This window comes from Bremia lactucae, linkage group LG1 (genome assembly GCF_004359215.1).
Source record: "Bremia lactucae strain SF5 linkage group LG1, whole genome shotgun sequence".
In the NCBI taxonomy this organism is placed as follows: domain Eukaryota; phylum Oomycota; class Peronosporomycetes; order Peronosporales; family Peronosporaceae; genus Bremia; species Bremia lactucae.
This window is the reverse complement of record NC_090610.1, coordinates 15,730,834-15,754,192: the sequence shown is the minus strand read 5'-3', so window position 1 is coordinate 15,754,192 and position 23,359 is coordinate 15,730,834. Positions and strand designations below refer to the sequence as shown.

Here is a 23,359-nt window from a genome sequence, read left to right as displayed (position 1 = left end):
GAGCCGAGGTCAGTCGTAGACTTGACTATCGAGATCCGCAATATGTCGTTAACGGCAGCGAATAATCGCCTGCGACTGAACGGACGAAAGTAAGACAGCCGTTGTAGTTGGGCGAATTCACCACACATATCGGGCGCCACCTGCCCTGATGGATGAGGTGGAAACCAAACGCTTGCGCTTCCTTGTTGAATAGCTTGCCCACCGCTCCGTGAGGCAAACGTATCAGATCCTCGTCCAATGGAGAGATTTTCTGAGATTTTTGACTCTTTAGAGCCGATCGATACGCTACGTATTGACGTGCCCGGCTCGGTGACTGCCTGTAACAAGGAGCACCAGCTGAGGCCTCTTCGCTATTCTCAAATGGACTAGCAAAAGTAGCATAGTAGAAATACAGGGAACCAGTACCGCCCATGGTTTCTTTTACACGCAAGCGGGCGAAATTAGTTCGTTGCGACCGCTGCTTAATCGCATGGGAATATGGAATAATGCGGCGCAAGAATTCCGCCTCGTATTGGTCGGGCGTTTTATTCGAACGCAACACGACTGGGATCGGAAAAATACGTCCAAGCTATTTCCCCTCAGCCCTCCATGGATCATAGACGCCAAATTAATTATGTGCGTCTACAAAAGCTAGCTGAAGTTGCGATGCTCTCGCTCGTGGGCACGAGGCCATTGAGATGGAGGGGGCATAAGTGGTATGCCACCCGTCAAATAGCCACGCTCGATACAACTGGCTTGTGACACCGGCTGAGCGCGCTCACGTATCGTCGGTGAGGCTTTACATTCAGGCTCCTCAATGTCAGAACTTTTATGAATATTGGTCTAACAGTAGACGTAGAAGCAGCTGCGCCTTTATGGCCAGCGCTTTCATTAATGGTCGCTGCGTTAGCCAGCGCAGACGACGAGATAGCATTAGGAAACGTTGTTGCCTCCATGTTTGGAATAACGAAAAGAGTTTGGAAGGGCAATAACGCGCCATCATCCTTCCTCATAAGCTCGCTGTCTTCATAACTACTGCGAGGTGATGGTAGCGGTGTCGACTCATTGTAGTCAACAAAGATCGACGGATTGACATCCTCACTGTGGAATTGGGATGAATCATTCAGCCCAGTTAATGCGACAGCAGCAGTAGCTGTCTGCGTTGTAACTGTAGCGCAATTTAATGCGGCGCGTGCGCTTCGCGCGTGGTTGAGTGGGTGTCTTCGCAGATGACCCACCAACATTGCCTCTTATAGATGGCACTCTTGCTACCTGTTTTACACGGAGCCGAATATGCCTCTTTTAGATGGCAAATTTGGCTCCGTGTAAAACAGGTAGCAAGAGTGAGTGAGAGAATTACCTAGCTATTCCACTGTCCTCTTTGACAAATTTGCAAAATGAAAAATCGTTCTTAAAAGGGGGGATGGTGTGACAGGCTAAAATTGCCCTTATGTTAGACAATCCCCGTTAAGTACACAAAGTGTACTTAAGGGGATGGACAATTACTCCAGACACATAATCATTATGTATCTCTGCACCTGGTAATGAGGGATACCTCATCACCTTGAAATTAAAAGTGACAAATGATTTGTCACTTAGAGCCCTAGTGGACTGTGGAGCGTCGGATAACTTTATTCGTCGCCAGTCGCTAGAGGGTCGTAGGCTCAAATATGTTAGGCGCGACATCCCTCCAACGAGGATGACGGTGCGTCTTGCGACAGGCGCATCGATAACAGTAATGAAACGCGTAGTGAAATCTACTACATGTTACAAGATTTACAGCACGATGATGATTTCATCGTACTGAAAAATTTGATGTCATCCTAGGTTTACCTTGGCTAAGAAAATATCAGCCAAGGATCAGCTGGCAGCATCGATCCGTGATGATGCCTGCCACTTGTTCATCAGATGGCCATCTGATAAACGTCTTGGAGCGTCCACAAGCGTGTGGATGTACTACGAGTGAGTGCGATGGCCTCACTTGTGGTACGGTTGTTAGTACGACTGCACAATATACTTAAGTGATATAATTGTACCTACTACTTGGGTGTGGTTAAAGTTGTGACCCACACTTGTGTATGTGACGTCCCTGAGGGCATTCACATTAGCAGGGATGACGGCTTGCGTCACCCGTTGATCTAGAAAGATACGCTCGCAATACATATTATTAGTGATGACATTTTAGGGTTGGTTAGATTTAGGTGTTTATATTTTATACGATTAAATATAAATCAGTCTAAAAACTAGTTCCTAGTTAAAACGTGCGCACGTGGAGCCGGATTACCGCTCCCGTCACGTCACTTGTACTAAGGTACTTAGTGCGCTAGGTGAGGTCTTTAAAGGCGCCCACCACAACAACCTCACTGCCCGTGGGAGAGTCGTTCAAACCGCTTCCTCGCTGTGCTAGGTGTGTGCTTAAGTAGAGCGTGGCCATATTAAGACGTGCCTGCCTACAATCTCCAATTTGAATCACGTTTTAAAATTGCAGCTAAGAGCAAAATAGGCAGTCCATTAACTTTGTGGCAGTTTTGCGCTGTCGATTCTCCAGAGTAGGGTTTACCATGTTCTTATTTTTGGATTACTAAAGTTGAAATTTGTGCTTTAAGCTTCCTTTGTATAATTGAATCTTACCTTGTATCGTCTGTAACGGGGTGTATCGTTACGTGAAAGTAACACTTAAAGGTTGTTAATATTGTCAATCATTAATACTTGTTCACGAGGCAATGGCCACTGCTTCACGACACGGTGTTTCGAACCTAGTATCAGGTCGAATTCGTGTCTAGTGCATTCATTCTTAGGCAACTCATAGCGATGTCGAAGGCTGTGCCGGAGGTGGGCGCAAGCTGTCGAGAAAATAAACTATCTTAAAGGTAGATAATATTTGGAGAATATAACTTTGCATTATAATATTCTAAAAGCTTATCCATTGGTAGATATAGGCCATTATATCTACTTTGTCCGCGGTCCAGTCAGCGCTGGACGAGTGCAAAGAGAAAGACAGATAAGACTCTATTACATGTTTGTATTAATTTATAATTAAGTTAGCATTCAGTAGATAGACAAGAAGAACTTAATTATATTAATACAGTTTTTTTATAAACCCTCTTTAAAGGCAAGTGTCTTAAAGATATGTACGTGAAAAGACGTGAGGCACCACTCGCACTGAGGCAGTGTGAAGTGGACCTGTACTGAAGCAGTACAAGTCAGTAGTGCCCCGGTACACCTGGTAGCACTTTGAAGTCCGTCCAAATATCACATACCATCATCTAACATGGTCATGTAAGATGATAATGGAAGTACGAGTCGCGTTTCGCGTGATAGCTACTATCTTCTAAGTGACATAGAAAGAAGTGCGGTCGAACGAATGAGTTCGACCGTAGGGAACGATGCCATCCTGGCCATGCTATCAGGTTCGGAGAGAGCCCTCCATTCAGCCATCGCCAAGTTCATACAACTTGAACTTGAGGCGAAGGAAAAGTCGCCGTGCTTAATCAGCAAGGCTCTCAACACGCAGAACTGTTAAGGTTACAGCAGGAACAAATGGGATGACGCACATGCGTTGTCCCGAAAATTTCAAGATCGACATCTCTAACTATAGAGGACTCCCTCTTGAGATGATTTGTCGAGTTGGACGATGTCATAAGGGTACGTCACATCATCAACGAGCAAATGCAAGTCGCTTTCGCACAATCAAATTTGGCAGGTCGTGCCAAAACTTAGGCATTGGGCCTTAAGTCGCGCGATTCATATGTTTTGGGTCGCTAGAGGCTTTTAAAGCCCGGCTCAAACGAACGTTTGAACCGCTTAGGGCAGAGTTCAGAGCTCGTTCAGAACTTCTGAATCTCAAGCAAGGCAAGCGTGATGTTCACGCCAATGCCCAGCACATACGACTCTTAGCGAGTTGTATTACAAATAACCCAGTCCATGAACACACGTTGATTACGGTGTTCATGCAAGGTCTTACGGATGGTCCCGTAAAGACCCACCTATTCCGCTTGGAACTGGATACGCTTGAAGAAGCAATTTCCGTTGCGGAACAGGAGGACTTTAGCTTGAGACAGGCTCAAGCTAGTTCGTCATCATATCGTCCTCTAAGACGACACGAGCTAGGAGGTCCAGGACCCATGGACCTCTCTTACGTCGAAAGCGAGAGACCTCGCTTTTCGAGCAATAAGCGATTGCAGAAATGCCATCGCTGCCAAACGTTAGGACACTACGCTCATGAGTGTAGTGCCCACGCCCAGTACCGAAAGGTACTGAACGTAATTTTGGACCGAAGGCCAAAAAGCGCAACGGTCGCCGGTCCGACGTTGTTGCGAATTTGCAACATCGAGGCGGACCTTAGAAAAACGGTCGGAGTCAGTAGGGGCGCAACGTACTACTGATCCAGCAACCTCAAGAGAATTTGCAAATCTATTAACTAAAGTGACAATCATCGTTCCATAGCCATTTCTCGTCTATTTTAATAGACGAGAGAGACGAACTGTTATCTTGGCATAATTGCGGGAGTACTTGTGCAAGTACGCCGCTAATCCAAGGAACTTTTTAAGTCCCTTGACATCGACTAGAACTGGCCAGTCGGTAATTGCCTTGATCTATTCGGGACCAGGGCGCACGCCGTGTTTACCGACGATGCACCCAAGTAGTGGTATTTCGCTTGCAGCGAATCTATACTTCTTGAGATTTGCGTACAACTTATGCTTTCGCATAAGTGTAAGAACCTGATGAACGTGAGTCTTATGAACTTCCACGTCCGTCTTTACGTCCATGGCTCGGCTATGGACGAAAACATCGTCAAAATAACTCGGTGCGAATTCTCGTACCGGTCTCAACAGATTTGTTACTTATCTATTGAATGTTGCAGGGTCGTTACTAAGCCCTTGTGGCATTACTAAGCATTCCCAGAGCATCCCACTGGGAGTGCTCACTGCTGTGTACGGGATGTCCCGTTCACGCATAAAGATTTGGTAGAATCCTTCCATAGATAAAAAAATTGTACTCTTAGACATACCATCTATGATTACGTATTTTCTAGGTATCGGCCTTTGAGCCGGTATCGTTGCAGCATTCAGTTTATTGAATGCAAGCACTACCATCCTCCTGTGGCCTTTTGCACACAGAGGGTCGGAGAGTTATGTGGGGAGGTTGACTCCCTTACATTGTTCGCTTTCAATCGATCGATAAAGAATTTATCGATCGCAAGTACTTGTTCACGAGGCAGTGGCCACTGCTTCATGATACAGTACTTCGAGCCCGGTTTGAGCTCGATCTCATGTCGAGTGCCTTTATCCTTAGGCAACTCGCATGGAACTGTTTCAATGAACATCCCTGAATACAATCAAATCCTTGTTTAGTGTATCTTTCAATCCGAGTCTTCACATCGAGGACACTTTCGTCCATCGATGAGCTGCTGAGAATTCATTCGTTCTCTGCAAAAATTGCCGCTGACCGAATGTCGGTTACGTATTCGACGAGTAAGCAGATCTGCTTGATTTTACCACCATGAGCTGCTGAGAATTCATTCGTTCTCTGGAAAAATTACCGCTGACCGAATGTCGGTTACGTATTCGACGAGTACGCAGATCTGCTTGATTTTACCATGCAGATCTCTCAAGAACCGCTTAGGTTCTAGGGTTGGTAATTAAGTTATCTCGAAAGTTAACTTCGAAGGAGCATACAGATCAAGAGTATAAGTGCCTACTCTTGATCCGTCATTAACAAGACATTCAATGTCTATGTTTCTTCCTGGGATTTATCCAACAGCTGCCGAGGGATCAATCCTCGGGATGCTGAAGTCTAGTCACTTCAGCACTAACGATTTGAGAAGATTTCTCCTCAAGTACGAGGGGACTTATTCCCTAATTTTCAATTCACGTATTTTAATCAGAACATCTACTTGAATATTTTCAAATTTAACATTGATAAATGAATATTAAAAAATAAAATAAAATTTAAGCCATTTGAATGGTTTAAGGATAAATAATAATAAAAGCGACAGGTACTAATGATGATTGTTATGATCGCTATTAAATAAGAATTGAGGAAAGGAGACAATCTATTAGAATTATTTCACAAAAAATTAAAAAAAATCCAAATCTTCCGACTGTAATTGCGCTATCACAGTCGGGTCCTCTAAGGTCGACTCTCTACTCAACCTAGCATTATCGTGTTGTCCATTTTAATAAACCGGAAATTCCTTGAATGTCGCCCGCTAGGCGTACATTCATGTTTTAATCCCTTCGACTTATTCGAGTGGTGGACCTGCGGTGCTGCCTGTGCATTCGCGACTTCGCCGGCAGCTGACTCCACAGGGTTATTAGTAATCACACTGTAAAGCGTTCTTTTGAAGGTATCAAGAAACGCTTGATGCAATCGCCCATCTGGCGATTGCAGATCAAGACAGACCATTTCATGTGGTCATTGACGCCAGCGACTTTGCAACCGGCTGTGCGTTAATGCAATACGTTACAGACGACGCGGAGCCTGTCGTCTATTTCCAAAAACGCGTCAGCTGCAACCAACTGAACGCAATAACCCAGTGCATGACAAGGTACTTCATGCAATGAAATATGCACTGGCTAAGTTTAAGGTCTATCTCCTCGGAGATAGGCTGTAAATCGTATATACGGACCATGCGTCATTACGCACGGCCGTAAATAGCTCACACTCTCGCAAAGAATGGCGAGATGGCTATCCTTCTTCGCGGAGTATAATTATTCCGTATAAACCAGGACGACTTAATGTCGTCGCTGATGCGTTATCACGCCGACCCGATTTCGAGTCAGCAGTGCACTCCAACAGTAAAATAATCTTGCTGTTGCAACACTCATTTCAAGTGTTCCGTCATTAACCTTATTTGATGACATAAAGAAAGCCAACACAGAAGATAAGGGTCTTCTGCGTTTAATGGATCATCTGATGATACATCCGTTAAATCTCTTAAAGGTTTACCGGCTTTATATCGATCGTCATCCGAACAATACAGAACACGCAACGGCTTATTGTATTACACAGCCGTTGCCGGCGACACTCCAAGTGTCGTCGTCCCAACTTACAGTGATTCGCGCTTTCGCGTCATATATGAGTGTCACGATGCACCAACAAGTGGGTATCGTGGACGTGAGAAGACTTATCGCACAGTAAGTCGCGACTTTTACTGCCGCCAGTATCAGTTCGTGCGCACGTACATTCGTGCTTGCGAGGTATGTCAACGGTTATAGCCTAGCCCTTCATCCCGTGCACCTCTTCAACCTCTACCACTTCCGGCAGAGTGTTTACAGTGGACTTCGTCTTCGGATTTCCCGAAGACGACCACAAAAAAATGGAATCCTTGTTTTTGTAGACAGATTAAGCAAGATAATATATCTTGCCGCAGTACCAGAGTCGATCACGGCTCCGGGCTGTGCCCGTGTCTTTATCGACACGGTATTTAAACTCTACGGGTTATCCCGTGAACTAGTCTCGAAAAAAGATCCACGGTTAACGGTGGAGTTTGGGCAATCCGTGTTCCGATCTCTCGGAACACGGCTGACTATGTCAAATTTCTGATCATCCAGAGACGTATGGTCAGACAAAATGCGTAGCTTGCGTCCTTGAACAGATTAATCAAGGTTATGTCCAATCGTATCCGAATCGGAGCGAGTTTTCACCGATGGTGGGATTTGCCATCAATAATTCGGTGCATGCGTCTACAACGCATACACCATTCTTCGTGAATGGCTTAAGTTATTCACGTATACCCACCCAATAAGAGAGATCCTCTAGTTGAAGGGGGGGATTCGCACGAGCAAAACCATTTCTGGCTCATGCTCATCACGCGTCGAAGTTAACAACGACGCGAATGATGTCGATGGCGAAGCTATCGACTTCGAAGATGTGAAAAATCTCATTGCAGTGCGCACAAAGCGCACAAGAAAAGAAAAAACGAATGAGTCAGCAGAGGAATTTCTGCTGACTTGAAAATCAGTAATCCGTTTCGTACAGGATTCTACTGCTAAAGCAGTGTACCGTCAGAAACGGAACGCAGACAAACATGGAAGAGCAAACGTTCTTTTATTTAAAATTAATGACTTAGTACTACTTTCTACGGTAAACTTACCTTAGCGTGTAGTCACTAATGTGAGTAGCAGTAAACTACTACCCAAGTTCATTGTTCTGCATCGCAGAGGCAATGTCTACACAATAGAATTGCCACGTAGGATGCGTTCGCATCCTACGTTTTACGTTGGGCGGATCCGCCCGTACCATCAGTACGCGTTTTTTTTCGAGGACGGATCCGACCACTCTTTCAAGAATCCCTAAAGACTCTTGTGGTCACGAACAAGATTTGTCATGCTGAATCTGGAGATTCTAATGTCGGGTCCGAAGATTCTCGAAACCGCAATAAGCTGACGACAGCTCATCACGAAGAGCGTGATGATTCCGTTCGTATACGATCCAGTCCTTATTCCAAATCATGGAGGAAGCGATCGAGTTTTTCGATCTTCGACTCTAAATCCGATACATGGGTCGAAGCGATCGAGTTTTTCGATCTTCGACTCTAAATCCGATACATGGATCTAATTTTCCCCCCTCCGCCACAACCATTGGTGGATTCTTACGGTGGTCGACATTTCCGTGAGGAACGTATCCAAAACCACCGTGATGCGAAGGGGCAGCAAACAAGTTATCTTGTTCGCTGGCGCGGTTATCCACCTTCACATGACAGCTTGGAGCCTCTATCCCAGCTGATTGTTGACGTTGAGGTCCTCGTCCGTCAGCATGACGAGACCCATCCGATGGATTAGAAGGCCATCGGAAAACACGCACCTCTGGCGCTTGTAAATCGATCGCAAAACGTCAATAGCATCGCGCATCTCGATAGAGATGCGAGTCCTTCCTCAGGGCAGAGTTAGAAAAAAAACATCCCCTTTTGTTTGCTTCGTGTTGACAACACAACACGGACAGGGATCATCCCACGTGAGGCATGGAAGTCCTGCCTCACGTGACAACCGATGCAATTTATACTTTGCACCGGTTGGAGTTTCGTTTCTCAAACTTAACGCATATCGCGTTAAGTCTTTAAAGCCAGGCTTCGCGTCTAATGTCTTTGACATTGCGAATGAACGCGCTCCAGGCTTGCATAAGCGAGACATTTTCTCGCTTATTGTTGCCACTACATCATCGATGCTTAAGAAAAGCATCGAGATAAAAATCTTCCTCAGCGCAAAAGTTCTTCGCACTAAGAACAAGGCCATGTAGCTTTGTCACAATAAATACGGGATATTTATTGTGAGCAGTAGTCTCTCCATACAAGCTATTAGTTAGCAGTTCGGGCAGAAGCCACAGCTTCATCTCAGGGCCAAACGAGACATTTTAGTGTCTACGATCCCCTGAGCGGAACCGACTGAAGCAGGGGTACCACAAGAACTTTAATTACGATGGCTAACGCCATCGACATCACCACGCACATAAATATGTGCCTGTGACGGCACGGGAGACGGTGCTGGCGATGAGAAATCATCCTCATCGCCGGAACCGAACATGCTGTAGCGAATGCTACCAGCCCGTCTACTCGAATGAGCCCCCTTATTCGAAGGCTCATCGTCAGCCGCCTGACGATGATCAGGCGACTTTTTCAGGCGACTTTCCCCGAGTCGGCCATTTCGTCCGACTCGCATTCGTAGTCGACTCCCAAAGAGGGGTCGCATTCACGTGGTGCAACATTTAGAGTTGTGGGAGAAGATGACACTACGGCAGAAGGAAAGATGGCCGCAAGAGACAATAATGCGTCGCCCGCGGCTGCATGAACCGCAGCCGAAGGCGCCACACTATTCGCATACCGCATGGACTTGTTAACCATGCGATAGAATAAAAAATGATGGTTCTGACCAATTAGCATCGTTTTTAATAAAGTGGTTATATAGTGACCACTCTTCCCAATGACAGTCAAAGTGATCGTCATTTAAGGGAGGGGTGATGTAACGGGGTGTATTTTTACATGAAATTAACGCTTAAAGGTTGTTAATTATTATATTATCTAAAAGGTAATTAATATTTGAAGAATATTACTTTACATGGTAATATTTTAAAAGCTTATCCATTGATAGATATAGACCATTATATCTACTTTCTCCGCGGTCCAGTCAGCGCTAAACGCGCGCAAAGAGAAAGACAGATTGTAACGGGGTGTATCGTTACATGAAATTAACACTTAAAGGTTGTTAATTGATATATTATCGAAAAGGTAGATAATATTTGGAGGATATTACTTTATGTAGTAATATTCTGAATTCTTATCCATAAATAGGTATAGGCCATTATATCTATTTTTTTTATTCCGCAGACTAATCAGCTGTAGGAGTAATCAAAGAGAGTTACGAATAAGAAATAGATAAGAATTCTTTTACACGTTTAGTATTAGATTATAGTTAAGTTAGCATTTACAAAGATAGATTAAGAGACACTTAACTATATTTAATCCAGTTTTCATTTTACCCTCTTAAGTCTACTTGTCTCAAGAGAAGTCTTCCTCTGCACGTACAGTGTACGTCACCTAACGTAAGGCACCACTCACAACTGAAGCAGTGTGAAGTGGACTTGTACTGAAGCAGTACAAGTCGAAGTGCCCCGTTACACCTGGTAGCACTTCGTAGTCCGTCCAAGGACCACATTTCCTTCATCTAACATGGACATGTTAGATGATAGTGGGAATACGAATCACGTTTCGCGTAAAAGCTACTCCTTTCTAAGTGACATAAAAAGGATTGCGGTCGAACGAATGAGTTCGACCGTAGGAAACGATGCAATCTTGGCAATGCTGTCCAATTAGGACAGAGATGCCCTCCATTCAGCCATCGCCAAGTTCATACAACATAAATTTGACGAGATGAAGGAGAAGGTAGCCTTGCTGAATTAGCAAGGCTCTCAACAGGCAGAATTGTTGAGGTTACAACAGGTACAGACCCCTGTACCTGGGATGACGCAAACGATTAAGTCGATAAATAAGAAGTACTTAATTATAGTAATACAGTTTTTAACCCTCTTTTAAAGCAAGTGTCTTTAAAGAGAGTATTCCTCTGCACGTACTAGTGTACGTGAAGTGATGTGAGGCACCACTCGCACTGAGGCAGTGTGAAGTGGACCTGTACTGAAGCAGTACAAGTCAGTAGTGCCTTGTTACAGTGTCTCTCCTGAGTCGCACTTATGTAGTATTGCAAATTTTGTAGACAATTTGGATTGGAAACTCAAATTACAGAAGTTGTGGGAATTTAGTTTGTGAATATAAAACTACTTTTATTTTGTTTAAATAGTTGTGATGAAGAGGAGCGATTTATTTAAATTAAAAAAATCATATTTCAAAATGTTGTTGTGGGGATACCAATTTTAGTTTTGGATATCAATATCCTAAAATTTTCATGTAGTCTTTAGGATTAGCACGAGCTAATAGTGCGTTATCCTAAGAATTATATGAAAGTTCTAATCTAAAAAGTGGAATAACTCAATGCACGCTACCTCCGTGCTCGTGCTGTGTGAGCTAAGCTGCATGAAATGACGCGTATCCTGAATTCGAGTTGTTTTAGCGATTATAACAAACAATATTAGTAAAAGTTATTTGACTCCGAGTTGATGTTGCGATTAGAAAAATAGTAAAAGTTATCTAACTCATCTCCAGAAAGGTCTTGTCTCTCGCAGTTCAAGCAACAGCTTGATAAAATGTATTAAACATTTTTGTTTACGCATAATTTTCTCAATCATTGGCTTACAATGACAAAAGTCCAGCCAAGCGATGCTCGAGACATGCCTCTGGAGGAGCGTTTGCACGAAAAAAAGACTGGATTTTCCGTGCTCAATAAGACTGCTACCGATAGTCGATCCTCTTTACACCGTACTAATAAGAATCAACCGCTGGAGCTAAGCTCAAAGCGCGCTGTAGGCCGCTTTCGGCAAGTGGTTAAAATAAAAAAGCGGCGGGTGCTGGACCCACGCTTTGAAGCGCAAAGCGGCCGCCTGAATGAAGATCTTTTCAATAAAAGCTATGGCTTTTTAGACGAGTATAAGCAGCGCGAGCTTAAAGAGCTGAAGCAGCAACTTCAAAAGTGCAATAGTGCAACAGAGAAGGATGAACTAAAAGTCCGACCATGCGAGGTGCTAACGTGAGACAGAATAATGCGCTGATTTGAAATACTGTGTTAATTGTCACTGTAGCTTGAGATTGCGCTTCGGCAGCAGGAGATAACGGACAAAAGAAAGCAGGAAAAGATCAAGGGCGCATTGTCAAAGCGGATGCGTGAAGAGCGCGAAGCTGTCGAAAGCGGCAAGGGTGCCTTTTATCTAAAGGTTAATGAATTTAAGTTTATTGAGGCAAAGTGGGACTGATGGTATAATTCATTGCAGCGAAAAGACAAGAAAAAGCTGGAGCTTCAATCCAAGTTCCAGGATCTGCAAGAAACCGGCAGGCTTTCAAAATTTATGGCCAAAAAGCGCAAGAAAAATGCCAGTAAGGACCACCGATGGCTTCCTACGCAACGTAAGTAGGCTGGGAACACTGTGAAAGCGTTAGATAACCACTGCACATAACTTTTAAATAAATGACGATTACACGATATTTACATCCTTTATTTCGCCTATTACTTCACGATTTCCAATAAGTGATAGTCACAATTGCGTGAAGATTCGGCAACACGACGAAAAATTGTCAACACGGTCGTCCTTTGAAGCTCGGTCCCACTCGCTTTTGTGCACAAAGCTTAGACCAAAGAAAGTGTTGGACAAAGCGGCTGGCAGATCTTCAAGCGTCTGCAAGAACTGATGCGATGACGTGAGTGGTATATCGGGACTAGGCATGGGGTCCCCGAACATGGCGTGGCGGTAGCTGGCTTTCCTACCCTTCCACTTCGTCATAACAGCCTCAAGACTAGAGCATCCATCCAAGAGATTGGGTAGCTCACCATGTAGACGATTGTCACGAAAGTCCGACTCCTTCAGCAATTTCAGTCTTGCGATACTGCCTGGCACTCGTCCTTCCAAAGCGTTGTCAAAGAGATAAAGATATTCAAGACATTCTAGGTCGCCTATTGTCGCAGGAATGTCTCCGCGCAGTTGATTGCTAGAAAGATTAATAAACTCGAGTACTTTACAGCACCCGAGCGATGACGGGATGACACCTGTGAGCTCGTTGTTGCGAAGTGAGAGAAAAACAAGCGACTCTAAGCGGCCAATCTCTGCTGGAATGTGTCCAATGAGGCAATTACCTCGCAAGCTTAATGTAACGAGATGCACTAGCTCACAGAGCGCTGCAGGCACCGCACCGCACAAGCTATTATGCTGCAGCTGCAGCGTTCGCAAATTCAGCAGCTTTCCCAGCTCCTTATTTATAGTCCCAGACAGCGAGTTTTGATACAAATTTAGCTCTTCCAGCTGGTGGCAATTGCCAATACTGGATGGAATAGCGCCCGTGAGATCATTGCAGCTCAGGTCCAAGCGTTTTAGGGCAGAAAGCTTACCCAACTCGGCTGGAATACTTCCGCGCAGCTGATTTTTCGAGAGGTCGAGAACACAAAGGTGCGGTAGCCGCGCGAGACTCGTGGATGGAAGACATCCGCTCAGCTCGTTAGTCGGCAGTTCAAGTGCCACGACGTGGCCCATGACCACCTCGACGCCAAACCAATGCTTTGGGTCGCGTGTGGGCTGTTTCCAGCCGTCGCGGCGGCGCCAACGGTCACCATTTAGCGCGTCGTAAAGGTCGACGAGAGCTTTCACCTCTGACGTCGGAATAGCGCTCGGTCCTTGGCCCATACCTTTGCTATGGCTGCAATGTTCGCAAGTAATTCGTTTCCTTATATTACGCGGTGTTGTCCTAACGGGTTATGCTGATGTCGTTATTGTCTTCAGTGTGCGACTTACGATGCATACTTTCTTATTAAGTGTCAAAATATCGAGCTTCCATTCGGCGTTAATAGACTTACTCCATATGGATTAATAATTAGGGACTGACTAGCTAGATGACAAAGGCTGTAAATTGCTCCGTCTTATAAAGCGTAACTTTGCTGATCCAGCGAAAGCTCGCGATTTCGCGAAGCAATGGCGTCGGACTGGTACTCGGGCACAAAACGAGGCACGCACTGCAGATTATGCTCATTGCCGGCGTCGGCCAAGGCAACCTCAAAAGTTGGCCCATCCGCGGATGCAGCGGCCAGTGCCTTCGCTGCCAGCCTCCTCTGCTTGCGCTTATTTAAGCTATATGAAATAATGCTGTTCTTTGGGGGAGTCGTGGCGGACGGTGAGAAAGAACGCGCGAGTTCATCCTCACCCGAAAGGGCCCCACGTCGTCCGCGTTGTTCAGGTGTCGTGGCTTCAGGTATTCGTGAGTATTCTGGCATGGGCTCCGATGCTGGCTCGCCAGAAGACGAGCTATTACTCGAGCTGGTGGATGTTTTCGTAAGTGAGGCCACGAGCATGTTGAGATCGAAGGCAAAGGCTGGTTGGAAGGTATGTGCGTCCTTGGAGAGCATGATGCCGTCGAGAGAAGAATTGAGGTCGCGGCGCTTGGCCACTGCAGGCAGTCGGCGCATGGTAGAGGTGCCCCAGGCAGCTGTCACTCCCTTGTGCTCATATCTGTCGTAGTTAGCGGACCGAGCTATATCGGGTGCGTGTTTAGTGGCATTTGCGGAAAGAGGCACTTTATAGTAGTTGCCGCTACGCGTGCTGCGCATGACTGATGCGTAGCGCGGGTCGACCATCATAATAGTAAATATAGCGTCAACGAATAAATGTACTCTGCTCGATATTGCAGCAATGAAGAGTCGGTAATTGGGCCTTGGCGATTAAATCTGTGGCAGAACGTGAAGCAGACAGAGCGAAAGGTTGCGCCTGTCGTCGGAATCCCACCAAGATGCTACTGCGTTCTGGTCGTCAAGTGCTCAAGTGAGTAGTATTCACGTTCAAAGCTGGTTGCGCATTTCCGCGTTAATGGCCTGTCGTCGTCACCTCGCGCCCTTTTCCCCGAAGCCCATCCGGTCGCCTTTTCAGCTCGCGCGGACCTTTCGGGTGCGATCTGTATGTGCTAAGCTCAAGTCGCCGCCGTCTGAACGTATGAGCCCTCTATATTTCCTCTCATTATGTTATGTTATTGTGTAAAGTATCAGGTTTGTCGGGCGGGCTAGATTAGAATGCTTGAATTGAAGACAGACTCGAAACAGCTGAAGAGCTTGAAGATGGGGTGTAGGTTGCTTCGTTTGTTGTCAGACTTGCTTGCTGTAGATCATGCAACTCGCCTTTCAGCAAGTTTATGATGTTGCAGCGGGCAGTCATGGAACCATCTTGGCCTTCATTTGTACCGGTATGGCTCCAGTAAAGGTCGTCTGGTCCTTATCGTACTTCACGGCGTCAGTAACAGCAACATATAATTTCACTTTCAAAAGTACTATAGTGATAAATATCGACTTAAAAAAGCTGGCACATCATCATAAGAATAAAAAAGAGCAGCTTTCCACGCCCTCGCAATGCGAATCAGCATGATGGTATTTCATTAATTAACGATTGAGCCCTCTCTCTGTATTTTCTAAATGAAGAGGTGTCGTCTATGCATCTTCGATTAATTAGCTAGTACCCACCACCACCTGGCCATTTGTGCCAATCTGATCGGCATCCGCGCAAGAGACACGATGACAATTACCATTAGGCATCTTTATTCGCTGATTGCTGACACAGGAATCTGGCCAAGAGACACGATGTCAATAAACAATATGCATCTCTATTTGCAGCTTGCTGCCACAGGAATACCTAAGTGGGTAGGTAATGATTGTGGCTTTGACTCTCGCCACTTGTCGACTTTACCAGCTTTGAAGAAGTGTTTTATGCAGAGAAACACGGTTCATGCCTCAAGTTCTTGCAACTTATTAGCATTATTCTATGCCCCTAGAATTATCACCTTCATAAAGTCATTCTTGCTCTGGGCGTATTCTGAATTAAAAGAATCATAAATCGCAAGATTACACGTAGACTGCGCGATAAACTCTCTCGAATGCCTTCGTGCGATAGCATATGTTGCTGAAGTGGATCTATGTTTAATAAGTGCGTTTGCGCTTATTTAGTATTTAAACAAATTATCTCCATGCTGCACTTAAAAAGTGCTCCAAGTGTATTGCTACCTGCATATGTAATGCACGACGAATTGGGCGCCGAGTAGCGCAACACCAAAACATTAGCGACCTGCAAGTTATCGATAGCATATGTTGCTGAAGTGGATCTATGTTTAATAAGTGCGTTTGTGCTTATTTAGTATTTAAACAAATTATCTCCATGCTGCACTTAAAAAGTGCTCCAAGTGTATTGCTACCTGCATATGTAATGCACGACGAATTGGGCGCCGAGTAGCGCAACACCAAAACATTAGCGACCTGCAAGTTGTTGATTGTCTACAGTAGTTACGCAACGCTTAAAGTGTCAGCCACGCGGCTTTGCCATGTGACAAGATATAATTACAGTCGCCCAAAAGTTTAATTTTCTTACCACGTATCATTGGCTAATCTCTGCGTGACACTGTATTTTAACAAAACTTCCCCATTTTAGTGACTAATATCGTAATTCCTTTCAAATGGTCATGGCAAGCGATGGCAAGCGCCGTATTAACAAGCTAACGTCTGAGAAATTGCAACAATACCGCAACGAGATCCTTAGCCTTGATGGAAAGCATGTGGATCTTACAAGCCGTGGTATTGAACGCATCCTGAGCCTTGAGGGAATTGATGCAGCCACTAAACTGGATCTGAGCCACAACAAACTCACCAAGCTTTCAGAGCTCAAATCAGTGCCGCGAGTGACAATGCTCAAGCTCACGGACAACAATTTAAACGGCGATGGCCTCGCTGAAATACAGCATTTAAAAAAGTTGGTAATACTCAACGCTTCCGAAAATCACGTGACGCGCGTTCCATTCGAGGTGATACGCAACGCGCGCACGCTCAAGGCGCTAGTACTTAACAACAATTCGATTTCGACTTTGGACTGGATCCCAAAACTTCCAAATCTTAACTCGCTTATATTGAGTCATAACAACATTACAAAAATACCGCAGCGTGTCGTGGATGGACTTCCAAGTCTCAAAAAAATTTCCATGTGCGGGTTGTGCTAAATAAGGCTTTGTGGATCTAGTGTGCTTACTGTGTTCATTATATAGATCGCACAATTTAATTGAGGAGATTCCAAACCTAAGCCAGCTATCGGAAATCACGGAGCTACGCCTATCACACAACCGAATAAAGGCCATTCCAGCGCATCTGGCTCAGTTAAGTAAGGCACTTCGCATTTTGTAAAATCAATCTATCTGTTGGCTAACTTAATGGCGCTTCCTTTAACTTTGCAGAAAATCTTAGAGTGTTGGAGTTAAGTCACAATGACATTGATGATTGGTCGGGTCTGGATGCTTTGAGTACGCTTGAAAACCTACGACAGTTGAATTTGGCTGGCAACCCCATCTGTGGGCGAACGCTTACTACTTTGGCGCAACCTGTCGAAGAAAATTGCAGTGAAAGTGACGACGAAGGCGATAAGGTCGATAGCGATGACGAAAAGAAGGAAAAAAACAATATTCAAGATTATGGAAACGTAAAACAGATGGGGAAAGAAGCTAAAAAGCTCGATGCCAAGCACAAGCAGTACAATTTTAAAATGAAGCGGCTGTTTCCACACTTGGTAGTTCGTGATGCCGTTCGCGTGCTGGATAAGCGTGTACACGGCTATGTTGCGCCACCGAAAGAAGACAAAACGGCAAAGTCGTTTTCAAATCCGAAAATTGTCACAAGAAAGCGAATGGGCGACGATAGCGACAAACAAAAAACGAACTTAACAAGTACTCGCGTCGACGCTATTGATGCTACAAAGCTTTCAAAAAAAGAGAAGAAGGGGAAGAAACAGCGCAAGACGGAGCGGTTGGCAGCGGACAGGCTCACGATGGACGCTGGTGTCTTTTCTGAGCCTGAGAGAAAGAAATTGAAATTCCACGCGGAAAAGAACAAGGCCACCAAGAAGTTAATTACTGAGGTGCTTGAAACGGCATCAGTGAACGCTGTCAAGGAAAAAAAGTGGAAGGACAAACGGGACAAATTGAAAGACCAGCGGCAGCCAAAGGAAGTCGCCAGCGGTGTTGTCGCCTTGAAGCATTTGAAAATGACGAAGCAGGTCCAACGCGGCACGAAAGTGAATGCTGTGGACTTGTCGCAGATCAATTTAACGCCAGATGTGGGCTTTGGTGGCCCGTCCGCTTGGGATAACTTCATAAATACATAATGGTTTGCATTCGAATACACGAAATTTAGGAATACCATTGAATTGAGGGGTATTATTTAACCTTGGAGGTTTTACTTAAAACGCATCTAACAATTTCACAGAGATTTAGTTAGCAACAAGCGGCGCCTAGTGTTTGTAATGGCGACCAACCCCATTGGCGACTTTCTCGCGAAGTTTATGGCTAAAAGCCGAAGCGAAGAAGATGCTTTGGTGCGTCGCACTAATATCTTTATGATGACTTATGCTGACCACTTACTACTTATGGATGCAGGTGCACCTGTCGCAGGTAGCCGAGGGTGCTAAGTGGCGGCTGCACGATGACATACCGGCTTCCAGGAAAGCTGGTTTTCACCGGCACCACCAGCGCACGAGTCCTGAAGGATTTCCGGAAATTCCGCGGCAGTACATCGTGACAACGCACTCAAAAAATCGGAACTATGCTACATATGCCGCCAACTCATACTCGGCGGCCATTGCTGTTCAGGAGGAAATAAAATCTCGCCAGTTCTAAGCTACATAGTTAAGCTGCTTGTTTCCTGCGAGAATGCAATAAAATGATGAATACTGCTCTTTCTTTTTAGAAAGAGATCATATTAAGAATCTGGCAAAAAATGACATGTTGCGTTGGGGTTAAATCGAGCTAAGTTAAAAGGACCGGCGTAACTGAAGACTTGTATAGATAAATCTGAGCCGCAAATATGAAGGTGAGATGATATCACATTCAATGAATAGACTTACTCTAGTGCCTTTAAAGCTGCGCTGGTCATCAGGTATCCAGCCCGGTATGGCGAAAACGTACGACACTATGCGTACATGCAGTCTCCGCGCTTCTTCTAGCCTAAGCACCTCGCACCAGTAATTTAATTTAACGGTCATCCCATTATCTTGCAAAAGCACAATGCAAATACTTTGGCAGAAGAATCTTAATTCCCTGCAAATATCAATTTTGCAAATCAATAAAAGACTATGGCCGCTCACACATGGCAACAACAACATTGCTCTTACTTGAGGCACAAGGTATAGGAATAATGCCGTCGCTAGTGTAAGGTCCACCTTCAATGCGTCTCCATGTCGGATATCCACTCGAGCTTTCATTCCATGCTCCTTCACAATGGCAACACAGAGATTATCAGTTGTCGACATCGTGCTACACCCGCACGTGCGCCACCTCGACGCGTGTCCGGGCTCGCCTAATGAGATCCATATCGTACTCGACACCAATACACCTGCAGTAAAGCCAATGAAGGAGCCAATTAAAGGAGTTTTGAATTGCTAAACAAGCGAACCTTGCGCTTGTCTTTTCCGCTGCGTGCACGAGAACCCGTGCATCGCCGCAGCCTAGATCGAACAGTATGTCTTCATTTGAGAGAGCTAGTAGATCGAGTGCGTGATCTAGCACTCCGTTGCCGCTTGGAATGAACGGCGCGAGCTTCGGGACTCGCTGCATTGTCGGATTTGAAAGGTAAAGATAACAGTATAATTTTGCATCTTAAAAATATATTGACACATTTGTAATGTCAAATTTAATTACTTTCGTTATTTTTATTTCCAAATGCACTTGAAATTTCCGAATAGAAATTTTCAGGGTCCAAGGACCTTAAAAGAGGTCGACCTCCCTCTTTTTAGCCTGCTGCTTCCACTTGGGAAGTTGTTGAAACTCTTCCTTGCTTACACTCATCACAGTGTGGAATTCAGCGTCGGAGAGATACGTCTAATAAATATTAACCACATTTAACCTCTGTCAGACCTGTGAAACTAGGTTTGCAAAGACAAGAACGCACCTCCTTTCTTGTAATGTCGATCCCCTCAACACCATTGGTAAGCTGCTCGTATGTAAATGTCTCGCCAGCGCTGCCAGTGGCCTTAGCTATCGCAGGAGCAGTGGTAGCCGTTCCCGATTTCGAAGCTGGAGCTGGAATGATCTTTAATGGCACCAAAGCAGGAGTCGTGGCTTTCGTTTCAGACTCTGAGGCGGAGACTACTGGAATGACCTGCGATTCATAAGGAGTATTTGTAACAGGAGCGTCAGTCGGTAAAAAAGGGATCACCCTCGGTGCAGCAATAGACGAAGCATCAGCGGCTTTCGGGAGAGCTACTGCTTGGTCTTTTATAAAGCCTTCGTTCGTGATTGTACCAGCGAGATCTTTCAAAGCATTTTTCTCCTTCTCTTCCTTCAGCTTTTGCAAGCGGGTCTCGTAAGGGTCCAAGAACTCATTCTTGGTAAATAAATTGCTGTTCCATGCCAAAAAGTGGCTCGTGAATAGAAGCGGCTCACTGTTACAATGTACTGCCATGATTGGTGTACCAGCATCCCGACCGTCGCTCTTTACAAGAGTTAAGTACTTTTGGGCAAGAGTCATGGCCTCGCGTCTCTCCGACTCGTTCGCTCCAGAACCAATCCACACGTACAGAGTCGTGTAAGTATCCAATAGAAATACGTCGTCCACATTTAGATCATCTTGACCGAAGTTAACAATCTCACATGCGTCAAAGTATCCGTACGCGTTCGAGCACTGAAACAAGCGGGGTTCATGAGGAGCTTCGAACGACGACTTGGTCTTGGCGTACTCGCCTTTACCCCCAAGAAACTTCCAAAACTCATCCGACTCGCATCCTTCCTTTACAACCTCAATATCTCGGTCCTTCCTTAGCCTTGCCGCAACCTTAGATGCAATCTCGCATTCAGCGGAACTGCTGCCAACGCCATGCCATTCGTAGACCTTGTTGGGAGTCACCAAAACATACGAGTCACCAGACGTGAGACTCGTGGTTTGTTCCTCCACTTGCGTAGCCACCGTGTTCTTTTCATTAGTCCCTTTCACTTGAAAAAGCGAAACGCCGTCGTTGTCATAGGAATCCTCGTCATTCCGGTTCGCAAATGCGCTAGCCTTCCCACCGGCGTGAACGATCATCGTTCCATGAAAGAGGGCACGAAAATGAGCCGGCTCTTTGCCTTGAGTCACACGGACCTGAATTGGCACACCGTGTAGCCTGTCATCTAAGAAAGTGGCTAACAACGCCGATGCCGCTTTTTCATCCGTCGACGACAAACGCCCCTGCCAAAAATAAATCACTTGCATCACTTTGCCACTTAACAGCGTTACTTCATGCAGCAAAATATAGCTGTCCCCATCGAAAAATTGGCCATACTGCTCCTTTGGCACTTGAACCCTCTCAAGCTCCTCAACCCGCCACACTGTAAGGTCGTGTTTACCATCTCCATTCGGATCCAAGCCAATTTCTTCTTCCGCCAACGAAGCAGCTTTTGCTAAGGCAACTACATCCACGTTTGAATCGCTCTGCATCGTTGCCACACCTTTGCTCGACTGGTATCCAAACTCCAGCTTCTTTGGCTCGGTCCATGCTTTGAAAAGAGCGGTAAAAAAAGGCGTCTCACCCTCTTCAACGACACGAGTCATCGGTGTCTGCGACGAACGATTTTCCTGTTTCAGATACTGGACCGCAGCCAATAATGCGTTCGCACGCTCACTCGCAGAAGCCATCTTCCCAACCCATACGAATACTTCATCACCCACATCAAGTAAAAACACGTCTTCGGTGTTTAAAATGTCCTTTGTCAGCACGCCCGAGGACGGCGTGACATCCTGGACTCGTAAATTTGCGCTCGTTGATCCATTGACCCGCAAGACCGTCGTGTTCTTCTTCACGATACTCTCGTGCTGTTCATCCGTCTCACTAGAGCACATGACCGTCTGCATCCCACCTAATAGCTTCCAGAATGCCGAATTCTCCGGTTCTTCGTCAATGAACGTGACAATCACTCGACCTCCACGAGCTTCTTTGATTTTCGCAATAAAGTCCAGCGCTTTGGCCTTTTCCAGGCGATTCACTTGTTTGTCCGCGTAAAGGTAAAGCTCTAGCCCCGCGTCAAGAACAAACGCGTCGTCAACACTTAACGAAGAGCTCTGCAGCGGCACCTGCTCGACTCGTACAGTACGCTTGCCCTTAATTCGATACAAACGTGTCACAAAATCGTCACGTTTGACCTCATGGAAGCCACTCGATACGCCACCGTCAAGGTACTGCAAACCCGTCTCTTTAAAGTACGACAAAAATAGCGCCTGTATCGCACATACAAATTAGAAATGAAAAAAATTTGGACTAATCTCACGCACCGACTCATGACCCTGACACTCGCGGTGCTGTACGGGCACGCCACCGAGTGCATCGTCGAGCTCGACGGTCTTGTAAGCAGCTACGCCGCTTTCGTCCGCGGACGTGTTCTTGCCGAGCCAAAAATGGGCATTCCATGTCAAGCCACTGTTAAACATAGAAGTAGCAAGAGGGAGAGCAGAGCGAGTGAGATAGACATTGTGGGGCAGCTTGTATATAAATAAATCGTACGTTTTCGCGTCGCTAGTCTTAAGAAAGATGTAGCTATCCCCGCTATGCAATTTGTGCAAATCGGTAGCTGACACAGCCACAAGCATGAAATTCTCGATGCGCCAAGCCTCAAGCCCCGCCTTCTTGCCCGCCTCCGTAAACGTCACCATTCTACTTTATATCCTGCTCGTTTCTAAATGAGCTAAGTGACCACATATAAATCGTAGTCATCTCGTGCGATTGTGAGCTGGGATACGTAAAACTTCCTCTAAATATGCAGCTTCGTGGACGAAAAGTAAGTGGAGGAATAAGGCAATTACTGGTAACATTTCATGTAATCCATTTGTTTCATTTTCAGACAATTATCTAAAGGTTCATAATTTTTAAGGAATGGGCTTACTTGACGATCTCGTCTTTTAATAAAGCCAGCTTTGTGCGAGCTATGGTGGATATATTGTCACAACCGCTGAAAGCTCCAAGGCACCAATAAGTTCTTGTAACACGATAAATTACACGCAACTCCTTCGCGACTTTAAATCAGGCGTAAAGGATTTCTGGTTCAGTAATGTTGTAACGGGGCACTTCGACTTGTACTGCTTCAGTACAAGTCCGCTTCGCACTACTTCAGTTGCGAGTGGTGCCTTACGTTATTTAACGTACACTAGTACGTGCAGAGGAAGACTTCTCTTTAAGGCAACTAGCTTAAAAAGGGTAAAATGAAAACTGTATTAATATAATTAAGTATCTCTTCTTTCTATCTGTTAACGCT

The 23,359-nt window shown here is 45.4% G+C and overlaps 7 protein-coding genes across 7 annotated transcripts; 3 read left to right on the top strand and 4 right to left on the bottom strand.

Moving 5' to 3' along the window:
* Positions 1–11,724: 11,724 nt before the first annotated feature.
* Positions 11,725–12,565, top strand: CCR75_007450 (uncharacterized protein; the record flags this gene model as incomplete). Its single annotated transcript, XM_067965511.1, has 3 exons — positions 11,725–12,105; positions 12,166–12,297; positions 12,355–12,565. The coding sequence occupies 3 exons, from the start codon at positions 11,725–11,727 to the stop codon at positions 12,493–12,495; spliced, it is 654 nt and encodes a 217-aa protein (XP_067815028.1). The 3' UTR covers positions 12,496–12,565.
* A 50-nt stretch (positions 12,566–12,615) lies between these two features.
* Positions 12,616–13,755, bottom strand: CCR75_007451 (uncharacterized protein; the record flags this gene model as incomplete). The annotated part of the gene is made up of 1 exon (XM_067965512.1): positions 12,616–13,755. One exon carries the CDS (start codon positions 13,753–13,755, stop codon positions 12,616–12,618), a length of 1,140 nt encoding a protein of 379 aa, XP_067815027.1.
* Positions 13,756–13,988: 233 nt separating this feature from the next.
* CCR75_007452 (uncharacterized protein) lies at positions 13,989–14,702 on the bottom strand (the record flags this gene model as incomplete). Its single annotated transcript, XM_067965513.1, has 1 exon — positions 13,989–14,702. One exon carries the CDS (start codon positions 14,700–14,702, stop codon positions 13,989–13,991), a length of 714 nt encoding a protein of 237 aa, XP_067815030.1.
* A 1,836-nt stretch (positions 14,703–16,538) lies between these two features.
* On the top strand, positions 16,539–18,328 carry CCR75_007453 (uncharacterized protein). Its single transcript, XM_067965514.1, has 3 exons — positions 16,539–17,076; positions 17,138–17,250; positions 17,324–18,328. Exons 1-3 carry the CDS (start codon positions 16,556–16,558, stop codon positions 18,244–18,246), a joined length of 1,557 nt encoding a protein of 518 aa, XP_067815029.1. The 5' UTR covers positions 16,539–16,555; the 3' UTR covers positions 18,247–18,328.
* Positions 18,316–19,693, bottom strand: CCR75_007454 (uncharacterized protein; the record flags this gene model as incomplete). Its single annotated transcript, XM_067965515.1, has 6 exons — positions 18,316–18,456; positions 18,518–18,931; positions 18,985–19,177; positions 19,252–19,350; positions 19,406–19,472; positions 19,533–19,693. The coding sequence occupies 4 exons, from the start codon at positions 19,691–19,693 to the stop codon at positions 19,127–19,129; spliced, it is 378 nt and encodes a 125-aa protein (XP_067815032.1). The 3' UTR covers positions 18,316–18,456; positions 18,518–18,931; positions 18,985–19,126.
* Positions 18,385–18,757, top strand: CCR75_007455 (uncharacterized protein; the record flags this gene model as incomplete). The annotated part of the gene is made up of 2 exons (XM_067965516.1): positions 18,385–18,456; positions 18,518–18,757. The coding sequence occupies 2 exons, from the start codon at positions 18,385–18,387 to the stop codon at positions 18,755–18,757; spliced, it is 312 nt and encodes a 103-aa protein (XP_067815031.1).
* Positions 19,694–19,726: 33 nt separating the features above from the next.
* Positions 19,727–22,760, bottom strand: CCR75_007456 (uncharacterized protein; the record flags this gene model as incomplete). Its single annotated transcript, XM_067965517.1, has 3 exons — positions 19,727–19,957; positions 20,028–22,328; positions 22,383–22,760. 3 exons carry the CDS (start codon positions 22,758–22,760, stop codon positions 19,844–19,846), a joined length of 2,793 nt encoding a protein of 930 aa, XP_067815033.1. The 3' UTR covers positions 19,727–19,843.
* Between the last annotated feature and the right edge of the window lie 599 nt (positions 22,761–23,359).

Coding starts and splice junctions, on each gene's coding strand:
- CCR75_007453 (XM_067965514.1), top strand. CDS start 16,556: ATGGTCATGGCAAGCGATGGCAAGCGCCGTATTAACAAGCTAACGTCT. Junction 17,077..17,137: donor AGTCTCAAAAAAATTTCCAT/GTGCGGGTTGTG, acceptor TTCATTATATAG/ATCGCACAATTTAATTGAGG. Junction 17,251..17,323: donor AGCGCATCTGGCTCAGTTAA/GTAAGGCACTTC, acceptor TTAACTTTGCAG/AAAATCTTAGAGTGTTGGAG.